Source organism: Podarcis liolepis (assembly GCF_965112155.1).
Source record: "Podarcis liolepis genome assembly, chromosome: 11".
NCBI classification, from domain to species: Eukaryota; Metazoa; Chordata; class Lepidosauria; order Squamata; family Lacertidae; genus Podarcis; species Podarcis liolepis.
This window is the reverse complement of record NC_139565.1, coordinates 20,346,872-20,369,246: the sequence shown is the minus strand read 5'-3', so window position 1 is coordinate 20,369,246 and position 22,375 is coordinate 20,346,872. Positions and strand designations below refer to the sequence as shown.

At 43.0% G+C, this 22,375-nt stretch overlaps 2 protein-coding genes across 5 annotated transcripts in view; both read left to right on the top strand.

Moving 5' to 3' along the window:
• TNFAIP8 (TNF alpha induced protein 8) overlaps positions 1-5,027 on the top strand; it is a 46,141-nt gene extending 41,114 nt beyond the window's left edge. For all 4 annotated transcript variants that reach the window (XM_083464668.1, XM_083464669.1, XM_083464667.1 and 1 more), the window contains one exon: positions 1,996-5,027. In XM_083464668.1, the coding sequence (XP_083320794.1) occupies positions 1,996-2,561 (566 nt within the window). In that variant the 3' untranslated portion in view covers positions 2,562-5,027. The remainder of the gene's footprint in view (positions 1-1,995) is intronic.
• Positions 5,028-13,815: 8,788 nt separating this feature from the next.
• Positions 13,816-22,375, top strand: part of HSD17B4 (hydroxysteroid 17-beta dehydrogenase 4) — a 76,098-nt gene continuing 67,538 nt past the window's right edge. The window contains exons 1-2 of the mRNA XM_083464492.1: positions 13,816-13,967; positions 20,661-20,714. Coding sequence (XP_083320618.1) covers positions 13,910-13,967; positions 20,661-20,714 — 112 coding nt within the window. The 5' untranslated portion in view covers positions 13,816-13,909. The remainder of the gene's footprint in view (positions 13,968-20,660; positions 20,715-22,375) is intronic.

The following is a 22,375-nucleotide window of genomic DNA, read 5'->3' as shown; positions in this document are numbered from 1 at the left end:
TGTGTGAGAGAGAGAGAGAGAGAGAGAGAGAGAGAGAGAGAGAATGTGTGTGTTAGGAAAAGAAATTTGCTGTCACTTAATATGAGAAAATTGAGTTTTGATTCTTACAATTGAGACTACAAGTGAGCCATTAAGTGCACTATTTATTTCTTAAATCGACTGACTCTCCCTCCATCACATGGTTAAAACACAAGTTTGTCCATCATGTGATCCCAGTTGCTTCTCTTAAAATAGATCACAATAGTTCATCTGGCATCTGAGTAGCTTCATCTGTGAAAATTGGGCTATTAAAAGACATGTTTAAATGATCTGAGTGTTAAAATAAACTGTTTAGACTGTGTCTAATAGCAGAATCTTTGTCATGAGCGCTAGTAGGATATCTTGGACACATTCCAAGTTCCAGGATTTGATCTGTAGGAGTCTTCCAGATGTACATATTTTGCTCTTGGAGTAAGACTTTATTCAAAGTTCATTAGCTTATTCTCTCAACAAATATTGTCTAGGAGTAGACATGCGTAAAGCTTTGTGCTAATCCATATGCATGTGATTAGCTGGATTTTAAAAAAACAACAAATAAAGCAGTATTCCACTTAGCTATTGCAAGATCTAAACTGTCTTTTGGAGGGCCAGATCATGTTTCTTTAGTATATTCCTCAGAATTGCTCTATCTTTCTACCAGTGGAGTAGTGTGTCAGAATTAGCCCACTTGTGTAACTTTCCAAGATAAGGATGGCTCCCATGATGGACTTTAGTTTTGTCTCTGCAGATATTGTGCCCACAGTTGCTGTGTTGAGAAACATGGGCTAAAGCTTTTGTGGATTTAGGAAAACCAATTGAGGGAGCATAATAGAAGTTTATAAAATAATGTTGTGATGTGATGAATAGAAATAATCCCCTCACCCCCCCAAAAAAAATCCTGAATTGTTTGGCACTAGATTCAGGACAGACAAGGTGTTTCTTTATACAGTGCAGCTTTTTGTGGCGTTGCACATGTGTCCTATGGGGGGGTATGTCAGCACAGGCATGGAAATCTGACACTTAAGAGAAAGAACCACAACCCTATATTCCACTCAAAACAAACAAATTGTCCTTACCAACCAAAGTGCACATTTAGTGTTCAAATATGTACATTCAAGGCGCAATCCAAGATCCCACTAACTACCTTTTTTGCTTTTTGGAGCATCAGGGCCACCGCTACATCCGCAGCCCTGCTGCTCATAGTGGTAGAAGTGGAGAGGGCAGGATGATAGAGCCTAATGGTGGCAGCGCTATGCCCACACCAGCTCCATGCTGGAGCACCAGCCAGCCAGATGCCATCATGTAACAGCAGTGAGACCGGCTCAGGATATACTCAATCCAGGATTGGCTCAGCCATTCCACAGCCCTCAGAATATCCCATTTCAGGACTTTCTAATGGCTCCCACCAGCATGTTTGGTAGGCAGAAGGGAGAGTCTGGCTTCTGGCACAGATAAGCCTCCGCTCAATCAGTCCCCCAGCCCGATTTAAGGGAAGCTTTCATTGCTCAGCCTCTTCTCATCTCATGATAAACTGCTTTGCCCAGTAGCTACCACCCTTGCTTCTTGAACATTCTGGGTATTTTGCCTAGAAATAAATGATCTTTCTCTGTGTTCTTCAGGTGTACTCCATCCTTTTTTCTTTTTCTTTTTTTTAGGGTCTGTAATTAGCTTCCCATATTGGTTTCAGGATTCCTTTAGGTGATTATATTTCAAGTAAGCAATATAGGGTACCATTCACTGAAATAGTAATACCAACATCAGTACTTAAATATAAAAAATATACCCTCCTAAGTAGTATAAAGGTTTTAGTTCTTTTAATTGTTACACAAGGAAATTAATCAGCATTTTAATACAGGAAGTATATGTAGTGGGAAACTTTAGTTATTTCCCCCTCACACAGTGCTTTAAAATGCTTTCACATTCAATGGATTGCATCAGATGGTCTGAAGGTACTAACATCTACTCCTTTTCTTCCAGTGGCAACAGATGTCTTCAATTCCAAAGGTTTGGCCATCCAGGCCCAGAAGAAAATCCTTGGCAAAATGGCATCTAAATCCATAGCAAATGCTTTGATAGATGACACTAGCAGTGATGTGTTGGATGAACTTTACAGAGTGACAAGGCAATACACACAAAGCAAAAAGGAAGCGGAGAAGATCATTAAAAATCTCATTAAGACTGTAATCAAGTTAGCAATCCTCTACCGGAATAACCAGTTTAATGAAGAAGAGATCATCCTTATGGAGAAATTCAAGAAGAAAGTTCACCAGTTGGCCAAAACTGTGGTGAGCTTCCATCAAGTGGATTATACCTTTGACAGAAAGTTTTTGTCAAAACTCTTGAATGAATGCAGAGACCTGCTTCATGAAATCATTCAGCGTCACCTAACTGCAAAATCTCATGGACGAGTCAACCACGTGTTTGATCACTTCTCAGATTGTGAATTTTTGGCTGCCTTGTACAATCCATTTGGATCTTACAAGTCTCACCTTCAGAGACTCTGTGATGGTGTCAACAAAATGTTAGATGAAGGGAATATATAAGTTACTGCATCGGTGGTGTATATTCATAGGCTGAGGACTACTGATGGTCTGGATTCAATGAAGGAGGGCTAGAAAAACTGTGTGTGGTAATGGCAAAATTGAATACCAAAACAAATGCTAAATATTTAGAAATTTCTTCATCAAATTGACCCATTTATTTGGAGTCATCTATTGCTATTCTTTCTTTTTGCAGTACTTTGCTTTAAAACGTGGAGCAATAAAGCCATGAAACGGGATTACTCATGAAACAGAGCTTTTGTAAAATTGACAGGAAAAGTGTACAACAAGATAATCAGAATCAAAATGCATATTTCTACATGTAGAAGAGTATTTATAATCCTACAAAGGATCAATATTTTTTTATATACACAAATCATGACTATGGCACATATATGATAACTGGAGTTAGATTTAATAGAACCTATGCTACTTAATCTAGATCCATATATGCTATACATAAATGCTTAGGTCACATGGTCTTAGTTATACTGTTAAAATAGTTCTGCTTCGTAGGGCTGGTTCTCATATAAGACAGTAAGAGACCACACAATTGCCTTTGAAATGTGCAGGGCTGCCGCCAGATGCATCTGGAAATACTTCATTGGCATAAACTGACATCTGTACTGGGTAGTCCCTGTTCCCATAACGATAGTAGTAGTTCATCAAGCTGTTGTCCTGTGGTTACTGCATCTGCATATGCTTCACATGTATTGGCATGGTTTCACATAACATACCTCCATGGAAGACCAGTACATCCCACCTCTAAACCTCGTGGCATGTACTCTCGAGGGAATTCACAAAGGCTGTTTCCATATGACCCTACCCTTAATCATATCATTAAAGGCTTTGGATTGTTAATCTATAGTACCATAATTTTGTGTGCTTTATCAGCTGAATGGCCTGGATTTGATTGATGTATTGCTATTCTTAGTTGGCTACAGTAATAAAGTGTGGCCAGGAAAACTACATTAGTAGCGTGTGGTTAAATGAAGCACCCATATACATTTTGCCATTCTGCTAACAATACCCTCACACAAACCAAAAATTAGCTTAATCCAAAATTACTGTCATCGCTAAGGGGCTTGCTTTTAAATAGAAATTGTCCTAAATACTCCAATCCCACAGTGGGCATATGGAGTTCAGTCTGCAAATGCCTTTTCTCATTTCTGTAGAAGAAGGTAGTTCCAGATCAAATTCCTCAATAAAATGAGGCACCCTGCATGCACAAGTCAACATTTTGTGTATGTGAGCACATGAGAATCTATAGCGTGGGGTGACTATATATATATTTATTTATATATATAAAATGGGTGGTATTGTGAATCTGCAAACCATAAGTACCAGCACCAAATTCTGAACGATATTGTGTACATAGCCTCTGAAACAGAAGTCACTGTGTAGAACCTAGAATAAATGTATAGCAAATATGGTGAAATGCATCTTATAACTGGAGCAGCTTGTATAATATTTCTTTAAAAAACAATATTGAGGTGAAAATAGGACTATCCAAAGGAATTTGCTGAAAATGTAGTTTTTTGTATGTCACACAAGTCTTTGCTGATTGCCAAGTTTTAAAAAGAATTGTTACTAAAAGAATATATTCATTATAAATGCTGTGCCTGATTTTCTATGGCATAACGAATCAAAAAATGGATATGCACTACTTAATTAAATCCAAGCCATGTTTTGTTACTTCTTGACAAGTCTCTAATAATTTTTGTACATGCCATTTCAATTATGGGTAGTTGCTTTCCCTAAGGTATTGCAAAATATATGTTTTATTGCTGCGGGAAGAAACTTGATTTCCCTTAAGTTTTACCACTCATTAGCAGAGTTTGAGATCATTCTATTAAGACTTATTTAGCTGCCCTTAACACCACTACATTTAGATTGAGATGGGTATAATTCAAAGCATGGAGAATGCCTAAGAAAATAGATACAGTGGTACCTCTCTGGATGCGAACGGGATCCGTTCTGGAGCCCCGTTCGCATCCTGAAGCGAACGCAACCCGTGCCTGTGTGTACGCGGCTCACGATTTGCTTCTTCCGCACATGACGCCATTTTGAGCGTCTGTGCATGCTGCGAAACCCAGAAGTAACGCATTCCGTTACGTCCGGGTCACCGCGGAGCACAACCCAAAAACACTCAACCTGAAGTATATTCAACCCAAGGTACGACTGTACTATAAATATGAGTGCTATCAAACCCTGGATAATGTATAATACTTCTGTTATACAGGTGGCACATAATATTCTAAGGCTGCAATCCTGTACATACCTTAACTAGGGGTGACCCATTTAACTCAGTGGGACTTATTTTTGAGCAAACATGTTTCTGAATGTGTTATAATTGCATTTTAGCTGGCAAAATGTCATATTGGAATATCAGAAGTGGTACAGAGTGGCTATACAAAGCATCATCTAGTGGAAAAAGAAATCTATGGAATAAATTACTGAACATTTCTACATTTGTCTACCTATTGCTCTTGATTCTTTATTTATGTACACCAACTATTTCTAAGGCTGTTTTCTCCGCTTCTTGCAAGAATATAATGAATCAGTGTCCTATAACATTCATCACTTTTTAATTTTTTTAAATACTGTAATCATTACATGATAGGCAAAAGGGGTGTGCACACACAAAGAAAGATGGAAGCATAAGTGTTTTCTCCCATAGCAGAAAAACTGCCCACCACATTGGCTTTTATCATTCCTCCTTAATAAAAGAAGCAGCCTCAGGAAGTGTATGTTGAACATAGGACAACTAGCTAATGGACATGAATTAACAGCAAACTGTATGGCAGTTGGTACCTCTGTTTCAGCTGATGGGAAATAAATCTCATAGGCCAATAAAATGGTGGCCAAAGCAATAAAAAGTGCAAAAAAAGGGAGATGACAGTTGCTGCAGAGCTCCTCAAAGAAATAACAAAATAAAACTCATCTGTAAAGTGGCAGGCTGCCTTCAAAAATTGCTGAATTAAAGCATAAAATTAATAATTAAAATGCACTACTATGGTACCATCGGATATGGAGATGAAAAAGTGTTTTAAATATGCACTCAAGGAATTTTCTATTAAAACTGGATGGTCAGGGAAATTGTGGGTTCTATAGCAGTGTTTCCCAACCGGTGTTCCGCGGCACACTAGTGTGCCGTGAGACACCGGCTGGTGTGCCGTGGGAGGGAGGCGGGCGAGTCGGGCGGCGAGAGGCGGCGGCGGCGAGGATCCGCGTCGAGCCGGGGGCGGCTCCGCGGTGCTGGTGCCGAGCGGCGGGGCAGCGCGCGCAAAAGGGAGGAGCGCGAGACAGCGGAGGAGGAGGAGGCCGGCATGTCCGGGCAGCAGCAGCAGCAGCAGCAACTCCCGGCGACGGCTCCTCCTCCGCCCGCTATCGCCGCCGCCACCACAACAGCCGCTGCCGCCGTCCCTCAATCCCTCGCTCTGCTGCCTCCTCCCACCCCGGCAAGGGGAAGGGAAAAAACTTTAACTTTTGTGCGTCCCTCCCGGCGTGACGCTGCGCGCTGACGTCACAGGGCGGGGCTTTAATGGTGGTGTGCCGCGAGATTTTTTCGCGGTAAACAAGTGTGCCGTTGCCCAAAAACGTTTGGGAAACACTGTTCTATAGGAATGTGAGGGTGAAGAACGGGGACAGTATAGGATTCCAGGCTGGAGGGTTGAGCTCCTGAACTATCTAACTACCTGCATTAGATATAAACGGCACTCATCACAGTTTAGCCCCCAAACCAAGGGCAAACTCATTCTCCAGAGACACAAATAAAACTCTTGAAAAAATTTCAGTGAAAGGCAAACTGATGAAAGCTATCAGGACTAATAGTGAAAATAAATTTGAAAGGAAACCAGTGGTAAAGCTTCAACATCTGAGTGATGAAACAGATGCTGAATGGCTCTTAGTTCAACCACAGGAAGGTTCCAAGTGACTAAAATACTGTACACTATTGCTGAGCTTCCAGTTCTGTCTGGTTCACATTGATAGAATGTCTCTCTTTGCTACCACCAAAAAGCCACTCACAAATCCTGATACTGCTGAATATAAACATTTATACAAATAAAGGTGAGCTAGAGGAAGCAGTGGCTGGAAAATGGAAGACAATACCATCTAAGGAAGTGGCTATCGAGCAAGATGTGGATGTTCCAAGATCAATGTGCCAGTGAAATCTGGTTCAGTCTCCACCTTAAAAACATTACTGTCAAAAACCAAAGGGGCTATGATATCTTGTCAGTGGAAAGAGCATTGCTTGATTTATTATTCTTACCAGGTCATTACATGGATGGCCATCTTGAGCAATAACATAAATAACATAGTATGTAAAATGAAGATGGGAAGAGGGGAAAAAGTGAGGGATAAATAAGGGAAATGTGGAAATGAAAACAGGAAAACGAAACAATTTGGAATAATGTTGAGTTACTGGAAGAGGGGAGGGAAAAGAAATACACCAATAACTTGCTAGGCACAAAACAATACGCTCATGGCAAATTTTAAAATGGAGTATCCCTTATTGCTAAGTACTATTGACTGGAATAAGCTCAAAATGGAGGAGAAGCCAGTATCATTTTCTGTTAGTGTCAGCAAGAACACAGTAATTCCCCCCCCTCCCCGTTTCTTCTGTTTGCTTTTTTCATCACTAGTATAGATTTGGTGTTCCCTCACAAGATGTGAATAGAAACCATGTATTGATTACTGCATTATCTTTTGCCACAGGGAAAAAAATTGTCCTTAAATTCTACATTCAGTGTAAGATATCTCTCCCTGTGTGTCTCCACATGAGCACTTTAATACTTTTATCTTTAGGTCTTCTGAATTTCAATTGAAAAACAGAACAACAACTGAACTCACTAGAATAAAGAATAATTTTTAGCCATATGTTCAGCAGCCTGATTCCACTTCATTTCACATATGTACTCAACTACTTCCATCAGTTACATATTAAAAGATGAGGCTTTTCTACAGGTCAGACCCAATAGATCCAACTAGTGGAGAACTAAACTGCTGTCAATATTTATCTGAGCAACTGTCAATATTTATCTGGAATTGTCATATTCTGTCTGAATATGGAAACTCCATCTCTGAATAGCAACTACAAATACAGCTCAGTGACTTCATCCAATGTTCTCTCCTCTCACCAATAATTATGTTGGTAGTTTTAACATACTGGATAAATTCTACAGATTAATTCGCTCAATGACTAAATGATCCACATTTGTCCCCCTATGGCTGTAAATTTCTACCATTTTAAGTTAAGCTGCAGTCCTGAGAGTAAGCCCCATTGAATTTGATGGAACTTACATCTGAGTAGACATACATAGAAGCAGATTGCTAAGAGTTCTCTATAATTCAGGCTACTGTTTTGTATCTGTAATAGTAGCAAGCCACATACAGAACTTGTTGTAACAATTGTTTGTTACATTATTTGTGGCCAACCTAACTAGTGAAACCAGTACATTAGCACAATGAGACACTGGTGCCTTGGGCACAACCTAACTAGTGTAATCAGTAGCTTGCCAGACCTGATGCCTTAGGCACAACTAGTTCAACAAATGCATGCATTGCAAATGCAAAGCTTGGTTCTTGCAAGAAAACAAGGCAGCAGACCTCTCCTATGAAAGTGGAAAGTTAAGTGCTTCTCAAATGTTTACCTTTGCCAATTTGTTCTTTAGAACTTCCCACTGTGTGTTGCACAATATGCAGTTGCTTGCCATCAAATCCAGGAAGCAGCTTTTCAGATACCACTGCTGACAGATGATCAACTGCATGTATCTGAAAAGAGGTTGACTTCACTGCTTTTGAAGCAAAGAAGCAAAGGAAATAACATGTTTATAGTTAATCTATAGGGACACTACTGAATTAGTGATACACCACAGTTGCTACAGACACTACTTCCAGTGCAGGCATTTCAGAAAATATATTGCAAACTGGGGGAACATAAAAATAGCTGTTAAAACAAAGGGAGGAACTTTTCCTCCTTATGCAAGGTATTTCAGACAGGAAACTGAATTTAGGATAAGTACAGCTCCTTCATCAAGATACACTTTTCAGTTTGTTATCAATAGTGGTAACTTGTCTTTTACCTGGCAGAAGATGCCTTTTTTGTGCAACCCAATGTATAAGAGTATGCCATTGCTCTGCATTAAAAGACAACTTGTACAGGTACAAGCTTTGATTTATTCATGGGGGACATTAGCGTTGAGGCATGAAACCTAAAAGGGTTTCAGAATTCAATGAAAATTTTGTCTCTTTTTTCCAGGGGCATGTGCTAAAATCAAAGATGTGGGAAAATAAAGATTGCTTCTCTGGGATGAAAAACGCTGAAGCAAGCATGATTAATTGTTTGAAGTTAGCACATACAACACAGTAGTCAAATGTCTCTAGTGTTTATGTAGCTTCCAAAATCATTTTTTATGTTGTAGCTTGAGTCTGGGGGCAGGCGGGAAAGGCGTATCTCAGAGCACATGCAATGTTTTCCTCACTACTAAGTAACCAAACACAGCTGATGGAAGCCTGTTCTACTAGCTATGATTTCGCATGCATGAGTTCCATCACTGTCCTTTATACAAATGAGGGATGTGGATACAATTACTACATCTCTTCCTAAATTAGGCTCTGGTGCCTAGTGGAGAAAAGTGCTCTGCAGGCATTTGGAAGAATCTGTGTGGGTTTAAAGCCCTACCCCAATATCCCCTGTATACTGGGTTCTTTGCTGACCTTCACATATTCTGTGCAATGGTTCAAAGGGGAATTATAACGGTGTTCAGTTGAATGTGATCCTAATACTCTCTGCAACTGGGAACCCTGCACAGTCTGGGTTCCAGTTCAAATCTTCCTGCATACCTTTATGCTGAATGAAAAAAGGCAGGAGGAGGAGGAGTTGGGAATGTTGGGATGGGGCTAGAATACACATCCCTGCACCCCTACATAGTTTGAACCCTCATACATTATTATGAAAGACTGAAGATGCTAAGCAGTTGGCTGGCACTCTTGTCACACGGAAATGGTGGGCTGCACAGAGCCATTGACACAATTGCTACTGAGTGCCTTTGGTGCCACCACCAGTGGCGGAGCTTCAAGCTCTGGCACGGGGGGGGGGGCAGAGAACAGGCAGGGGCGTGGCTGGTGCGCATCCCAGGGGTGTGGCACACTGCCCACAGGGGTGCGGCACGCATCCTGGGGGTGGCATGCCGCCTGCAGGGGCGTGGTGCCCAGCGTGGGCGGGGCAGCCGTGATTGCACGGGGATCGTGCTGCCAGGGGCGGTGTGCTCTCCCCGCCCCCTCTTCCTCCACCAGTGGTCACCACTGCAACTACAGGTAGCTGTCCAGCAGAGCTTCCAAGGAGCAAATGGGCTGTTGTTATCTGGCCAAGAGAGCTGCTCTGACACCCTGAGCAGCCTGCTGTGACAAATTTGTGATGCACTTTAGGGACAAAATTGCTGATTCAAAGCAGGACAGTGCAGTTAGGTAGAGCCATCTATACCTACTTATTTTTCTCAACCTCTCAGTGACTTTTGATATGGTTGCCAATGGTATTCTTCTGGAACAGCCCAGGGAGATCAGAGTTGGGGACACTGTACTTCAGTAGTTTCACCATTACCTGCAGGGTGGCTTTCAAAAAGTATTTATGAGGGCATCATTGTTTGGTGCCATGCAAGTTATCTGAAGGCAGCCCTGTTTAGGAAAGTTTTTAATGTTTGATGTTTTTTTTCTGTTTTTAATCTGCTGGGAGCCACCCAGAGTGGGGCAGAGTATAAATAATAATAATGCTCCATGCAAGCTGACATATTATTTAACAGCTATGTGAAACTGCTCAGTGTTTCGTAGTGAGGTGTCACCAATATGGAGGACACCCTGTTCTGTTTCATCTGAATCAGAAGAGATTGAAATTCTAGAATGGTGCTTGGAGATGGTGTAAAACATACCTCAGTGAATCCACTCCTTTAAACTGGCCCTTTTTTCTCTAATGCGTTAAAAACAAACAAACCAAAAAACCTTGAAATTAATGAAGCAATGTTCTCTCTTTCAGAAACTGAAAACATGCCAGCAGCCAGTCCTTTCTACAGTAATAAATCAGGTTATCTAATTATTAAAATACTAGAGATAAAGCAATCCTGAGGTTGGGGCAAAGCACTGAGAGGGTGCAAAATTGTGTACTGTAGTTGTGTCAGCAATACAATACTCCCCCTAGTGGGGAGGAAATCAGACTTTGATATATTATTCTTATCAGAGAATATGCAGCTCTTTTTTGCAGGTTTACATATAAGTTTGGGACTACGGGCCTTGAAAAATGCAGAGATCCGCTTGTGTAGTTTTATTTTATTTATTTTATTAAATTTTAATTAGTTTTCAAACGTTTCCATAATGTGTGTTGCTACTTGTGTGGCTTTTTGAAGTTGACAAATTGGGCATTAAAAAAGTTTTGAGATTTATATTACTGCAGCCTCGGAAAAAAGGCGGGGTTTTGGGTTGGGAATAATTACAAAAGCGTTCCTGGCCATGTGCAGAGGGCTCCCCCACCTCCATGTCCCCATGAGGCGGGCGCAGTCATTCCCCTTCCTCCTCGTCGCCGCCACGCTGCGTCCGGGCAGGTCGCGTTTCCCAAGCCTAAAAAGAGCGTGCCCTGCCCTGCCGCCCCCGCGCCTTACCCATTTGAGAAGACGCCTCGGCGCTAAGCGACGCCATCTTGTCTCGCCGACAGAGCCCTCGAAAGCCCCGCGGCCTGAGCGAGGAGCGCCCCCATTGGCTGGCTGGGCAGAAGAAATCAGTTTCGAAGAGTAACTGCGCGTGCGCTCTCTCTTTTTCTCTCGCTGGCTTCTGTCGCAAGAAAGCAAGTCTCGCGAGATTTGAAAGTACTTTTTGCAGGCAGTGTTACAGAGTAGGACCATTGCGGTGCTTTTAAAACACTGATGGGCGGCTAGTGTACTGTATTACCTTTTTTTTTTTTTTACAATTTCCGGAGCAGCTGCGGTAACCTTAAAAGATTAACCGGTTTATTATGGCACAACCTTCCTTGTAGGAGGCTAGGGTTGGGCTTTTCGGTATATAAAGAAAAATCTGCAGCGTCCTTAAGAAACGACAGTGCCCAGAATTTGTTGAGGGAAATAATGTATTTCGAACGGATGGTGGCTTTTAGTCCCAGCAGTAACCTGAAACTTGAATAGTCTCCAGACAGCTTAATGACTAACATATGGACTATGTAGTTCATTTAACCATATGCATGCATCTAAATTTCCATATGGAAATTAATTGGAGTATGCTCTACTATCTCATTCTGTGACTAAATGTATATTCTAACGCCAAGCCAGCTTCTCTCCCTTTCTCCCATGCAGCCTAATAAGAGAACAGAGGAACACTAAAAGTTGCCCCCTGTTTTGTTACATTTCAGTTGGTCTTAACAAATATTGTCTGGCCATGGATTTTGGAGAGTCTTTATTTTTATCCTGCATTTGCACTTCTTGGCTGCGAAGAGAAGGGATGAATCCCATCTTCCAATTCTACAAGTAGTAAAGCATGCCTCATACCAAGCTTTGCACCTCAAATTTCTCAAGCTTTTAACATCCTCTGACAAACCAAAGTTTCCAACACCTGTAGGTCTGTTTAACTGAACAAATTGTCCCATGACCCAGCCAGCAGAGTTGCCAAGATCAGAGATGCCTTTTCTGTTTCCATTTGAAAAATACATCTGCAGTGGTTTGAGTAACTCTGTGAACTTGAAAAACTGCAACATAGCAGTAACTGAAAGCATCTGGCAAAGTTTAATTAAAAAAATAATAATAGACTGCTGCAGTTCAGGAGACTTTTTGCCTTCTCAGAAAATGTGCACAAATTAACAGAATGCTGCTGGTATTCTTTCATAAATGTGTTTTCCCAAGCCTTCCCTTCTCTAGAACTAAAACAGCACTCGAGTTTGATGCTGCAATTCTAAACCCACTTACCCAAGAGTAAGTAAAGGTAAAGGACCCCTGGATGGCTAAGTCCAGTTGAAGGTGACCGTGGGGTGCGGCACTCGACTCGTTTCAGGTCAAGGGAGCCGGCGTTTGTCTGCAGGCAGCTTTTCGGGTCATGTGGCCAGCATGACCAAACTGCTACTGGCGAACATTGGACCGTGACAAATGCCAGAGCGCACTGAAATGCCATTTACCATCCCGCTGCAGTGGTACCTATTTATCTACTTGCACTGGCATGCTTCTGAACTGCTAGGTTGCCAGAAGCTGGGACAGAGCAACATGAGCTAACCCCCGTTGTGTGGATTTGAACCACCGACCTTCCAATCAGCAAGCTCAAGAGCCTCAGTGGTTTAGACCACAGCGCCACCCATGTCCCTTTTACCCATGAGTAAGTCCCATGGAACTCAATGAGACTTACTTTGGTGTAGACATGTACCCTATTGTGCTGTGAGGCACAAATGCAACACATATTTCTATCCACAGCATAACCTACACATCCTTTGCCCTTCCCATTACTTATACACCCATTTCCAGTTTCTACTCCAGCTTTCCCCAACCTGGTGCCCTCTGGGCTACAGCTTCCATCAGCCCCAGCCAGAACAATTAATGGTGAAGCATGATGGGAGTTATAGTCCACAACATCTAGACAACAGAAGGTGCGCTTCTTCTCCTCCATGAACCACCTTGTTCCATGCACAAGGAATCAGATTTCTTGGTTCACATGGGTGCTGCCATTAAAAATATCTCCTGGGGTGCAAGTGAGACCTCAGCTGCCGGTTCAAAACGGCCCCGCCACTTACATTTTTCATTCTTAAAAAACGGGAAGGTTCTCTGCTTTTACCACCTTTTGTTTGGAAGTCCTCAAGCACCTCTGCATTTAACATTAAACGGAAGGTCTGGATTCCACCTTCAGAGGGTCTATGCCAGTGATGGCCAAACTCGGCCTCCAGCTTTTTTGGACTACAACTCCCATCATCTCTAGCTAACAGGCCCAGTGGTCAGGGATGATGGGAATTGTAGTCCCAAAAAACAGCTAGAGAGCCATCACTGGTTTATGCAGCGTTTCCCAAACTTGGATTTTTGACTACACTTCCCATCATCCCTGATCATTGGCCATGGTAGCTGGGGATGATGGGAGTTGTAGTCAAAAACAACAATAACATCTGGGGACCTAAGTTTGGGGAAATCCTGGTCCATTGAAAGCGATCGTTAGTACTTTATTTAAGCTGCGCGGCTCGGAGGAGGTGGTGGCTGCTTGCTCCAACGAACTACAGTTCCCAGAATGCAACGAGCCAAGTCGCGCACGCGCTCTCCCCTTGCCCTTTGGCCGGCTTCTACCCTGCTTACCCTCTGAGCTGTGCAGCTGGAGAGGAGTGTCTCTCGAGTTGCAGAAGCAGCATGTCCGCTCCCTTGAGGTTTGACGGGCGGGTGGTGCTGGTGACTGGCGCAGGGGGAGGTAAGCAGCAGCGACCTCGAGGGCTTTCAAGGTGGCTTCTTAGTTACCTGCCCGGGTGCAGGTAGGAGGGGGCTGCCTGCAGGGTCTGCAGACGCGTGTGCTAGGTGTGTGCTGTCAATAGTAGGTTTCTTGGCGAGCTTCTTTTTGGGGGGACGAGACTAAAGCTGTGCCCTCTTACCTGGGAGCAAGTCCCACTAGGATCTGCTTTTGAGTAGACATGTATTGGGCTGCAATACATGGGATCTGCTTTTGAGTAGGCTGCAAAAATCTTATATGCATTTAACCTAGGTTTCATTTTTGAGTAGACACTTTTGTACTAGAAGATCAGTATAGTTTCTGGCAGTGTCCACGCAGATTCTTCTGGAAAGCTCACACACACAGTTTCCTGTCGTTTGTTCCCAGATTTTCTTGTTCAGTGAAATCCTAACCCCTTTTATATGCAGCTTTTTTTTACCTGTTATGGCTGGCAGGTATTTGTAGACCGTTTGTGTTGAGAGTGTCAAACTAGAAATGACAAGACCCAAAATCAAATACTCAGTGATGAAGCTCCCTTTCAGCTACTTACTGCCCAGCCTAACCTGCTTCACAGGTTACATTTGAGAGGACAAAAGCAGGGGAGAGCTTAATCACGCTCATCTCTTTCCTCGGAGGAAAACATAGGTAACGAAATAAATAACAACCACCAATGGCTTTGCTTATTGCCACATCGGTTTGCAGTGAATTACGCAACTTAATGCTGAATGTGATAATGTAATTGTTGCTGACACAGGGACTGCAAAATGAGGCATTCTTGTCCTTTTACCTTCCCACCCTGCAAAACGGCTATTGTTACAAAAATGACAATAAAAAAAAAACTTTGGAGTAAGTTGTTAAGTTGCAAATCTTTTCAACTTTATATTCTTAAAAAAGGTAGGAAGTGTTCCTAACTTCACTTCAGAATATTGCCTAGATCCCTGAGATTGTGGGTGGGAATACGTGAGTTTCAAAACCTGCCCACTCACAGATTAAACAGTTCCCAAGGAAGATAATAAACATGCATAACAAGCCAAGCCTGTGTTTTGCAATATGTGCTGCCACTAACTTCTTGAACCATTTAACGTATAGGCGCTCTTAATGCAAAGTATTCTGATTCTAGAGTTAGTACCAGTGTTTTATCCTTTTTTATTAGAATAATCATCCAGTTGTATAGTTGGAAGGTATCAAGGGTCATCTAGTCTGAGATGCCTTCAGGAATCTTAGCTAAATCATATATGATTTAATGACTTTGCTATCATATCTTTTCAGTTATTATTAAAGCCATATATCTGAACCGCCATCTTTTCAGAGTCAATGATTACCAGCTTCTAGTATACATTCCTGTTATTGCTTAAAGCATAAGGGACGATTTGCCTCCTCTATGGGCTAAGTGAGATCCAACTATTCAGCCCCACTACCTTGCCTCAGAGGACATGAGTGGGAAGACTCAGGCAAGACGTGCCTCCTTTACCTCAGATAATAATAAATAATATTTTTGTTATTTGTACCCTGCCCATCTGACTGGGTTGCCCCTGCAACTCTGGTCAGCTTCCAACATAAGTAAAAACATAACAAAACATTAAACATTAAAAGATGACTTCAGTGGGCTCTGATGCTAGGTAGGCAGAGGTAAAATGCATAGGCTTGCCATACATCAGGGAAATTTCTGACATGTCCTGGTTCTTGGGTGTAAAAATGGCATCGGGGGAATTTTGCCAGGGAGAACCCAGATGTATGGCAACTCGATAGGAAAAGCAGTGGGAACAACTCGCTATTTGGGGGGGGCAGGTCAACAATTTGGGTTTGTTCCTAAACATAGCTCAATATTTTTGGGGTCTTCCTAAAAAAAGCTAAACAAGTTTGTGTGTGTCAGGAATTTTACTTTTTGAAGTATGGCAACCCTCAAAAGGCAACACCTGAAAAGACCAAGAATGAGGGCAGGAAATGCCACCTAAATGATCCTGGCTCTAATAAGGTACTTTGGTGTTTGTTTTGTGAGCATTTTTTGTAAGGGACTTTGAGAGCTTCTCAGGCCCATAAAGTGCACTGTAAGTATTCTTAATCCACAAAGCATTTTATGAACTGGCAGGTTTAGTCATTCAGTTCTGGCTTAGCATCAGCACCAAGCATACTGGGACATTGGATAGTGCCAATGTGCCCTGGCACAGCCCACCAGGGCTGATGTCGGCCTTGGTGGATGCCCTCAGTGCCCCTTGAGTCCATCAAGTGGAAGTGCTGTTAAACATGCCAATCTCCTGCCTGCGCACACTTGTACGCTTACCCAGAAACAGCGGAGACACTGCTGTATTGTGAGTTAATTCTTTAAAGCGTTTCTAAGTTGCTCTTTATCTTAGGGTACAGAAATGGCTCCCAGCCCATTTTGGTGCCATTGCCACTGGGTAAACCAGTAAAGGAGACGAGGGCATTTATAACCTAGCTGCTGCAGGGAGGAGAGGCACTGGAGAGGGCGGGTGGCCCCCACCCCCTGCCTGTCCAGGGCCTCCCAAAATCTATAGCTAGGTATGACCCAATTAAGCAAATTGCAATTAATTGTATGAGTTTAGTTGATTCATTAATCACCTTAATCTTACTAAGTTGCTACATGAAACTGCTGTGGATCTTTTTGCACGTGAGGTGTGGGAGTGAAGGTTTGGAATAAGGATTCCTGATCAGGTTTTTCAGCTAGATAAGCCATGCAAAAGAGGAGTTAGACGAAACCGAGGGAGAGACATGAATTGTCCATAATTAATAACTGGCTTGAGATATGAGTTTCGTCCAAGTAAAGTACGTTTTGCCAGGGCTTTGTTACCAGCTTTGGCACAAAGATCAGTTGTGGGAGAAGGTGTCTGTGTATCAGGCCACTTCAGGTTTGCTAGCGAGTCACATTAGCAAGTTATTTGGTGCCCATTGACTACACAAACCATGGAATAACCAAGATGCAAGCTTCAAGAGGGGTAACTCTCAGCAAAAAGCTCAAAGAGTCTCATAACACTGTGGAGTCTAACAGACCTATTGTGTCATATGGTTTTTTTGTTTTTTGATAAAAAAATTGTTAATTTTATTTATACATTTTTCAGTTGACACTTTGCCGTACATACATGCATCATCTTATCTTACAACTATGTAGACTTCCCAACCTATCCCTCACTGACCTCCTAGCACATTTTCTTTGATTTGCTACATTACCTTTCTTTTTCCACCTTTTCTATCCCTACGATTCACTTACCTTCCCCCCCTGCTTTATGCCCACTTGAAAGTTTGCCTTGCTTCCATCTCTTTTTAAATATTCTCAAAAGCAATCCCACTTGCTTTTTATTTTACTGTATTTTCTTATAGTTTCATATTTTTGCCATCATACTCGCTAGTGCCACACATTCTGTTAATTTGTGTAACCACTGCTCCTTTGTCGGAGTAATCCTTTCTTTCCAGTTTTTTGCGTAAACTATTCTAGTGTCATAAGTTTTTGCAGACTTCATTTTGTTTGCTGCATTTAATTTCCCACTGAACTCACTGTTTACAGTTCCCCTTGCACGCACCATGTGTATATATCCTGAGTTATAGGCAGTGCTTTTTTGGGGGGGGGACACAGGGGTACGCATACTGCTAAACATTTTGTGAATCTAAGTTTGGCCTCATTGAGGGGCAGTATTTCAATATGAGAAGGAAAATGAGACTACCCCTAAACATTTTTTTTTAGAAAAAAAGTACTGGTTATAGGTATAGAACACTTAATGCATCTGATAGCTGTCAACCGTCCCTTATTTGGTGGGAAAGTCCCTTATCCCAGCGCCATGTCCCGCTGCTGTCCCTTATTGATGATGTCCCTTAAATTTCCCGGGTTTCAAATGAAGCAGCTCCTCTCCCTCCCTCCCTACTGGCCACGGAGGAGGGAGGCTCCAACTGTGTTGCTTGGCTGCGTTGCTCACCCAATAAGGAGTCTAAAAACGACTTGGGGGTGGAGCTTGCATGCCTTGTGCCGATGAAATCGGCTGCATTGCCAGGGGACTCGCCTTTGCTCAGCGCTTCCCAGCAGAGAGGTGATGGTGGTTTTCCTTGCTGCATCCCCTTTGCTGGGTTGCTGCACTGTGGGAACCACTGCTTGAGGCTTCGTTTGGCTGCTGGCTGGGCTTTCTGCCTTTGGCTCGGAGGGGCTCAGAAGTTGAACATACCTGTGCCCGGATAATCCCTTATTTTGGCTGCTGATCCCTTATTTTTGAGGCTGCTGGTCCCTTATTTTCAAATCTATAAGTTGACAGCTATGCTATAGTAATAAAGAACAAAGGAAAATACCTTATATCAAAGCAGATCATTGATCTGTCTAGCTCAAAATTGTCTATGCAGACTGACTGTTGCTCTCCAGGTTTTCAGATCGGTCCTACATGGAGATGCTCTGGACTGAACCTGTTATCTTCTGCATCCAGATAAGATGCTCCGATCTATGGCCCTTCCTGAAATGTTCAGGAAGTCCACAAAAGTTTAGGCAATAACAAATTAGTTTTTAAAGTTGCACAAGGCTCTTTGTTCTCCAAGATGCATGTAAATGTTAAAGCTGCCAGTGTCGCAATGCACTTGATAACTGAATAGGGCATTGATTCTATTCACAGAGCGTTTGTTGGAAAAACAAGTTCCCACAGATACGCTGCACTGGTCACTTGCGAACAACCGATTCTAATTTATAAATGCTTTTAAGAAACCTTAGATTTAAGAACACTGCACTACCAACTTATCTTTTTTGTGGGGTGCATCTCAAGAGTGATCTCATGAATTAGCCCAACAGTTGGGTATTGTGGGTTGCTGAAGTTGTATGTTGCTATTTTGCTTAGCCAAATGCCTGTTCAAGTTTGTTTTTGAAGCCACTTCATTTGTATGAAAAAGGGCTTCAGGTTCTGTCTTTGCATTCTAAAAACTTTTTACAAGGATCAATTATTTCCCCCCCACTAAAGTGGCTTTTGTAATTCGATTGTCCATGGGATCAAGGATGAAATAAAAATAGAGAAGGACAATTGGCTTCTGTTACAGTGCTGTTGTGTTCATGTTGAACAAATGGCCCCAACTGAAGAAAGAGTTTTTGCCTTTAGTGCAAAATGAGGAAGGCAATCTAATGCTCCAGTCCTAAACTCCCCTACCTTGAGAGTAAGCCCCAGGACTTACTTCTGAGTAGACCTGGTTAGGATTGTACTGTAAGGTTGCAATCTCATACCCACACAGTCAGTGGGATTTCTATGTAGACAGGCGTAGGATTGCACTGTAAATTTATTTGTTGGCATCCACCTGTCTCAAAAGACAATGGAGTGTGCCTCTGGGGGTGATGTCAAATCGCTGGAGAATCACAGCGCCTGCTGCGGCTGCAGAGACTTGTAACTGCTGCCTCTTGTGTTGTTTTTGCTGCGTTAGCAGCACCGAACTGACCTCTTTAGAGTGTAGGCCTGGGCAGGTCCTGGGCTGCTCAGACGGCAGGACCCCTCTCTCGGTCTTGCTGATGTGGTCCAAAGGAAAGCAGAGCAATCATTTGGATGTGGGTGGCGCTGTGGTCTAAACCACTGAGCCTTGGGCTTGCTGATCAAAAGGTCGGTGGTTTGAATCCCTGTGATGGGGTGAGCTCCCGTCGCTCAGTTCCAGCTCCTGCCAACCTAGCAGTTCAATAGCACGCCAAAAAGTGCAAGTAGATTAATAGGCACCGCTGTGGCGGGAAGGTAAACGGCGTTTCTGTGCACTGCTCTGATGTCAGTGTTCCGTTGCGCCAGAAGCGGCTTAGTCATGGTGGCCACGTGACCCGGAAAAACTGTCTGCAGAGTGGACAAATGCTGGCTCCCTCGGCCTGTAAAGTGAGATAAGCGCCGCAACCCCAGAGTTGTTCATGATAGGACTTAACTGTCAGGGGTCTCTTTACCTTTACCTTTTTACCTGGCTGCAGGAGTTGCCATTCCAACTGTCTTAGGGACTCTGCTCCGGATTAGTGTAGTGTTTACCCTTTAACCTTTTCTTTTCACAAAGATGTCTCACAAAGTAGCAGGCACGGATTTTCCATCAGGGTTTACTCCCAAAGCCTTTCTCACGAATGAGAATAGCCGCTATTTTGGGTGAAGACGAGCATACATTCTAAAGTATGGTGGCTTGGAATGAACATACACCTGCTGTAGGTTCAGAAAACATATGCATCAGAATATGTTTTCAAACTACTTCCCCCACCACAATCTCCATGACGGAGGCATATTGTAAAATGTTCACCGATGTTAAACTTAAACTTGCAAGGCTACCATATTAACTTGGGAAGTAGTAGATTAATCTCCCAAGTTTATTTTCCTTCACTCCATCCATCTTCCCAGAATGAACTATGGCTGTCTAATTTCCTTCTCTACTGCACAGCTTAGTTACATAGATTGTTCCAAGTATTTCTGCAGATGAAAGGACTTAAGCGATTAGCTTCTTCTGGGATAGCCCTCCTGGGAACAAGATCAGCAAGTAAGCCAGGAGTACTGATGACATTCGCTTTGGATATCTCTTTCTGAGCCTCTGCTTAATTCCCTATATCAGATGATTGCACAAAACATGGATGTGAAGCAACCTCAGAATAAATGTTCCTTTTCTTGTTGGGTTATCCACACACACAAACTCAACTTCTTTTTCGGTTTTTAAACTGCTGAGATTCTAAAAGAACTTCTTTTTAATCCCTGGTAGGACTGGGCAGAGCCTATGCCCTGGCGTTTGCTGAAAGAGGAGCTTCTGTGGTTGGTAAGTTATTTACTTTCGTTCTTTTGCCAGCAACCTTTGTCATTTGTGATTTAAAACACTGCAACTTGTCCCAGCAACCTTTGCAGTTCATTTATTTATTTATTTATCTATTTATCGTTGCGTTCCTTACTTGTGGAGATCCACTGTTAAGCTTTCCCGTTTTAATTTCTCTGACCTAGTTTCGATGGCAAGACAGCTAGGGGTTTTACATAATGGCATAACTCGCATTTGGGGAGTACATCTTCTTGCCCACAGGCACAACATGTTTATGGGGAATCTGGTGTTAAGTTGGAGTGGTGGCTACTTACTGGTAAGGAAATGTTTCCTGAAAACAGAAACACTTGCGGTTCCACAATGCCACATGCAATATTTTAGAAGAGTGTTGTGTGTGTGTGTAATTTCTTTCATGTCATGTTCATGGTGCTCATGCAACACTGCCGGACTTTAGTGATTAATTGGCTTGTTTTTCATAGTTGGACAACAGCAGCTTCATGTGATTCATTAAAGGGAACCAAGCAGTTTCTGAATGCGCATATATGCACATAGGTTAGGAGCATACTGGAACATACTGGAAACTCTGGAATGTGTTTAATGCATTGGAGGATAACCAAGTTATGGAAGGGTCTAAGGACAACAGCAATATAAAATGTGTGTTATGGATTAAGTCCTCTTAGTTTTCCTACATGTATGGTATTGTATGTTAATCCGCTTCTGCCCATTAAAATACACTCGTTTCTAATTAGCTAACGACACTTCCAAGGCTTATTGAACCTTGAAATAAACTAGGAAATAATATTGAACTAGGAAATAAAACTCACTGCATTCTGAGTAAATTAGTTCTGAGTGAAAGGCCTAGTTTTGGCCTGATAATCACTTGCGTTCCATCTTGAGTTCCTCCTTCTACTCGTTGGGGCACTTTTCAAATTGCACAACTTCTAAGTGTGTGTTTTCATGTACAGTGGTGCCTCGCAAGACAAAATTAATTCGTTCCGCAAGTTTTTTCTTCTTGCGAGTTTTTCGTCTTGCGATGCACGGTTTCCCATAGGAATGCATTGAAAATCAATTAATGCGTTCCTATGGAAACCGCCTTCAGACCAGGTCCGGGGACAGTCTGTCCCCCGACCTCTTCTGAAGGCTGGGGGGGGGGGGACAAGGGCTTTTCTTCCTACCCCCAGCATTTTAAAAAACCCCGGGACAGCGGAGGACTTCTCCGCTGTCCGGGGCAATCTTAAAATGCTGGCGGGCGGCATTTTAAAATCGCCCGGGACAGCGGAGGACTTCTTCGCTGCCCGGGGCGATGTAAAAGCCCCTGGGAAGGCAGGCAGGGGGGACAAAGACTTTTGCCCCCCCGCCCGCCTTCAGAAGAGGTCCTGGACCTCTTCTGAAGGCGGGAGGGGGGCGAAAGTCTTTGCTCCCCACCGCCTGCCTTCCAAAGCCGTCCGGGACAGCGGAGAAACGCGCTGCCTTTCTCCGCTCTCCCGGGAAGGCAGGCAGGGGGGAGCAAAGACTTTCTCCCCCCGTCCGCCTTCAGAAGAGGTCCAGGACCTCTTCTGAAGGCGGGCGGGGGGCGAAAGTCTTTGCTACCCCCCGCCTGCCTTCAAAAGCCGTCCGCGATAGCGGGAAGCGCTTCCCTGCTATCCCGGACTGCTTTTAAAATGCTG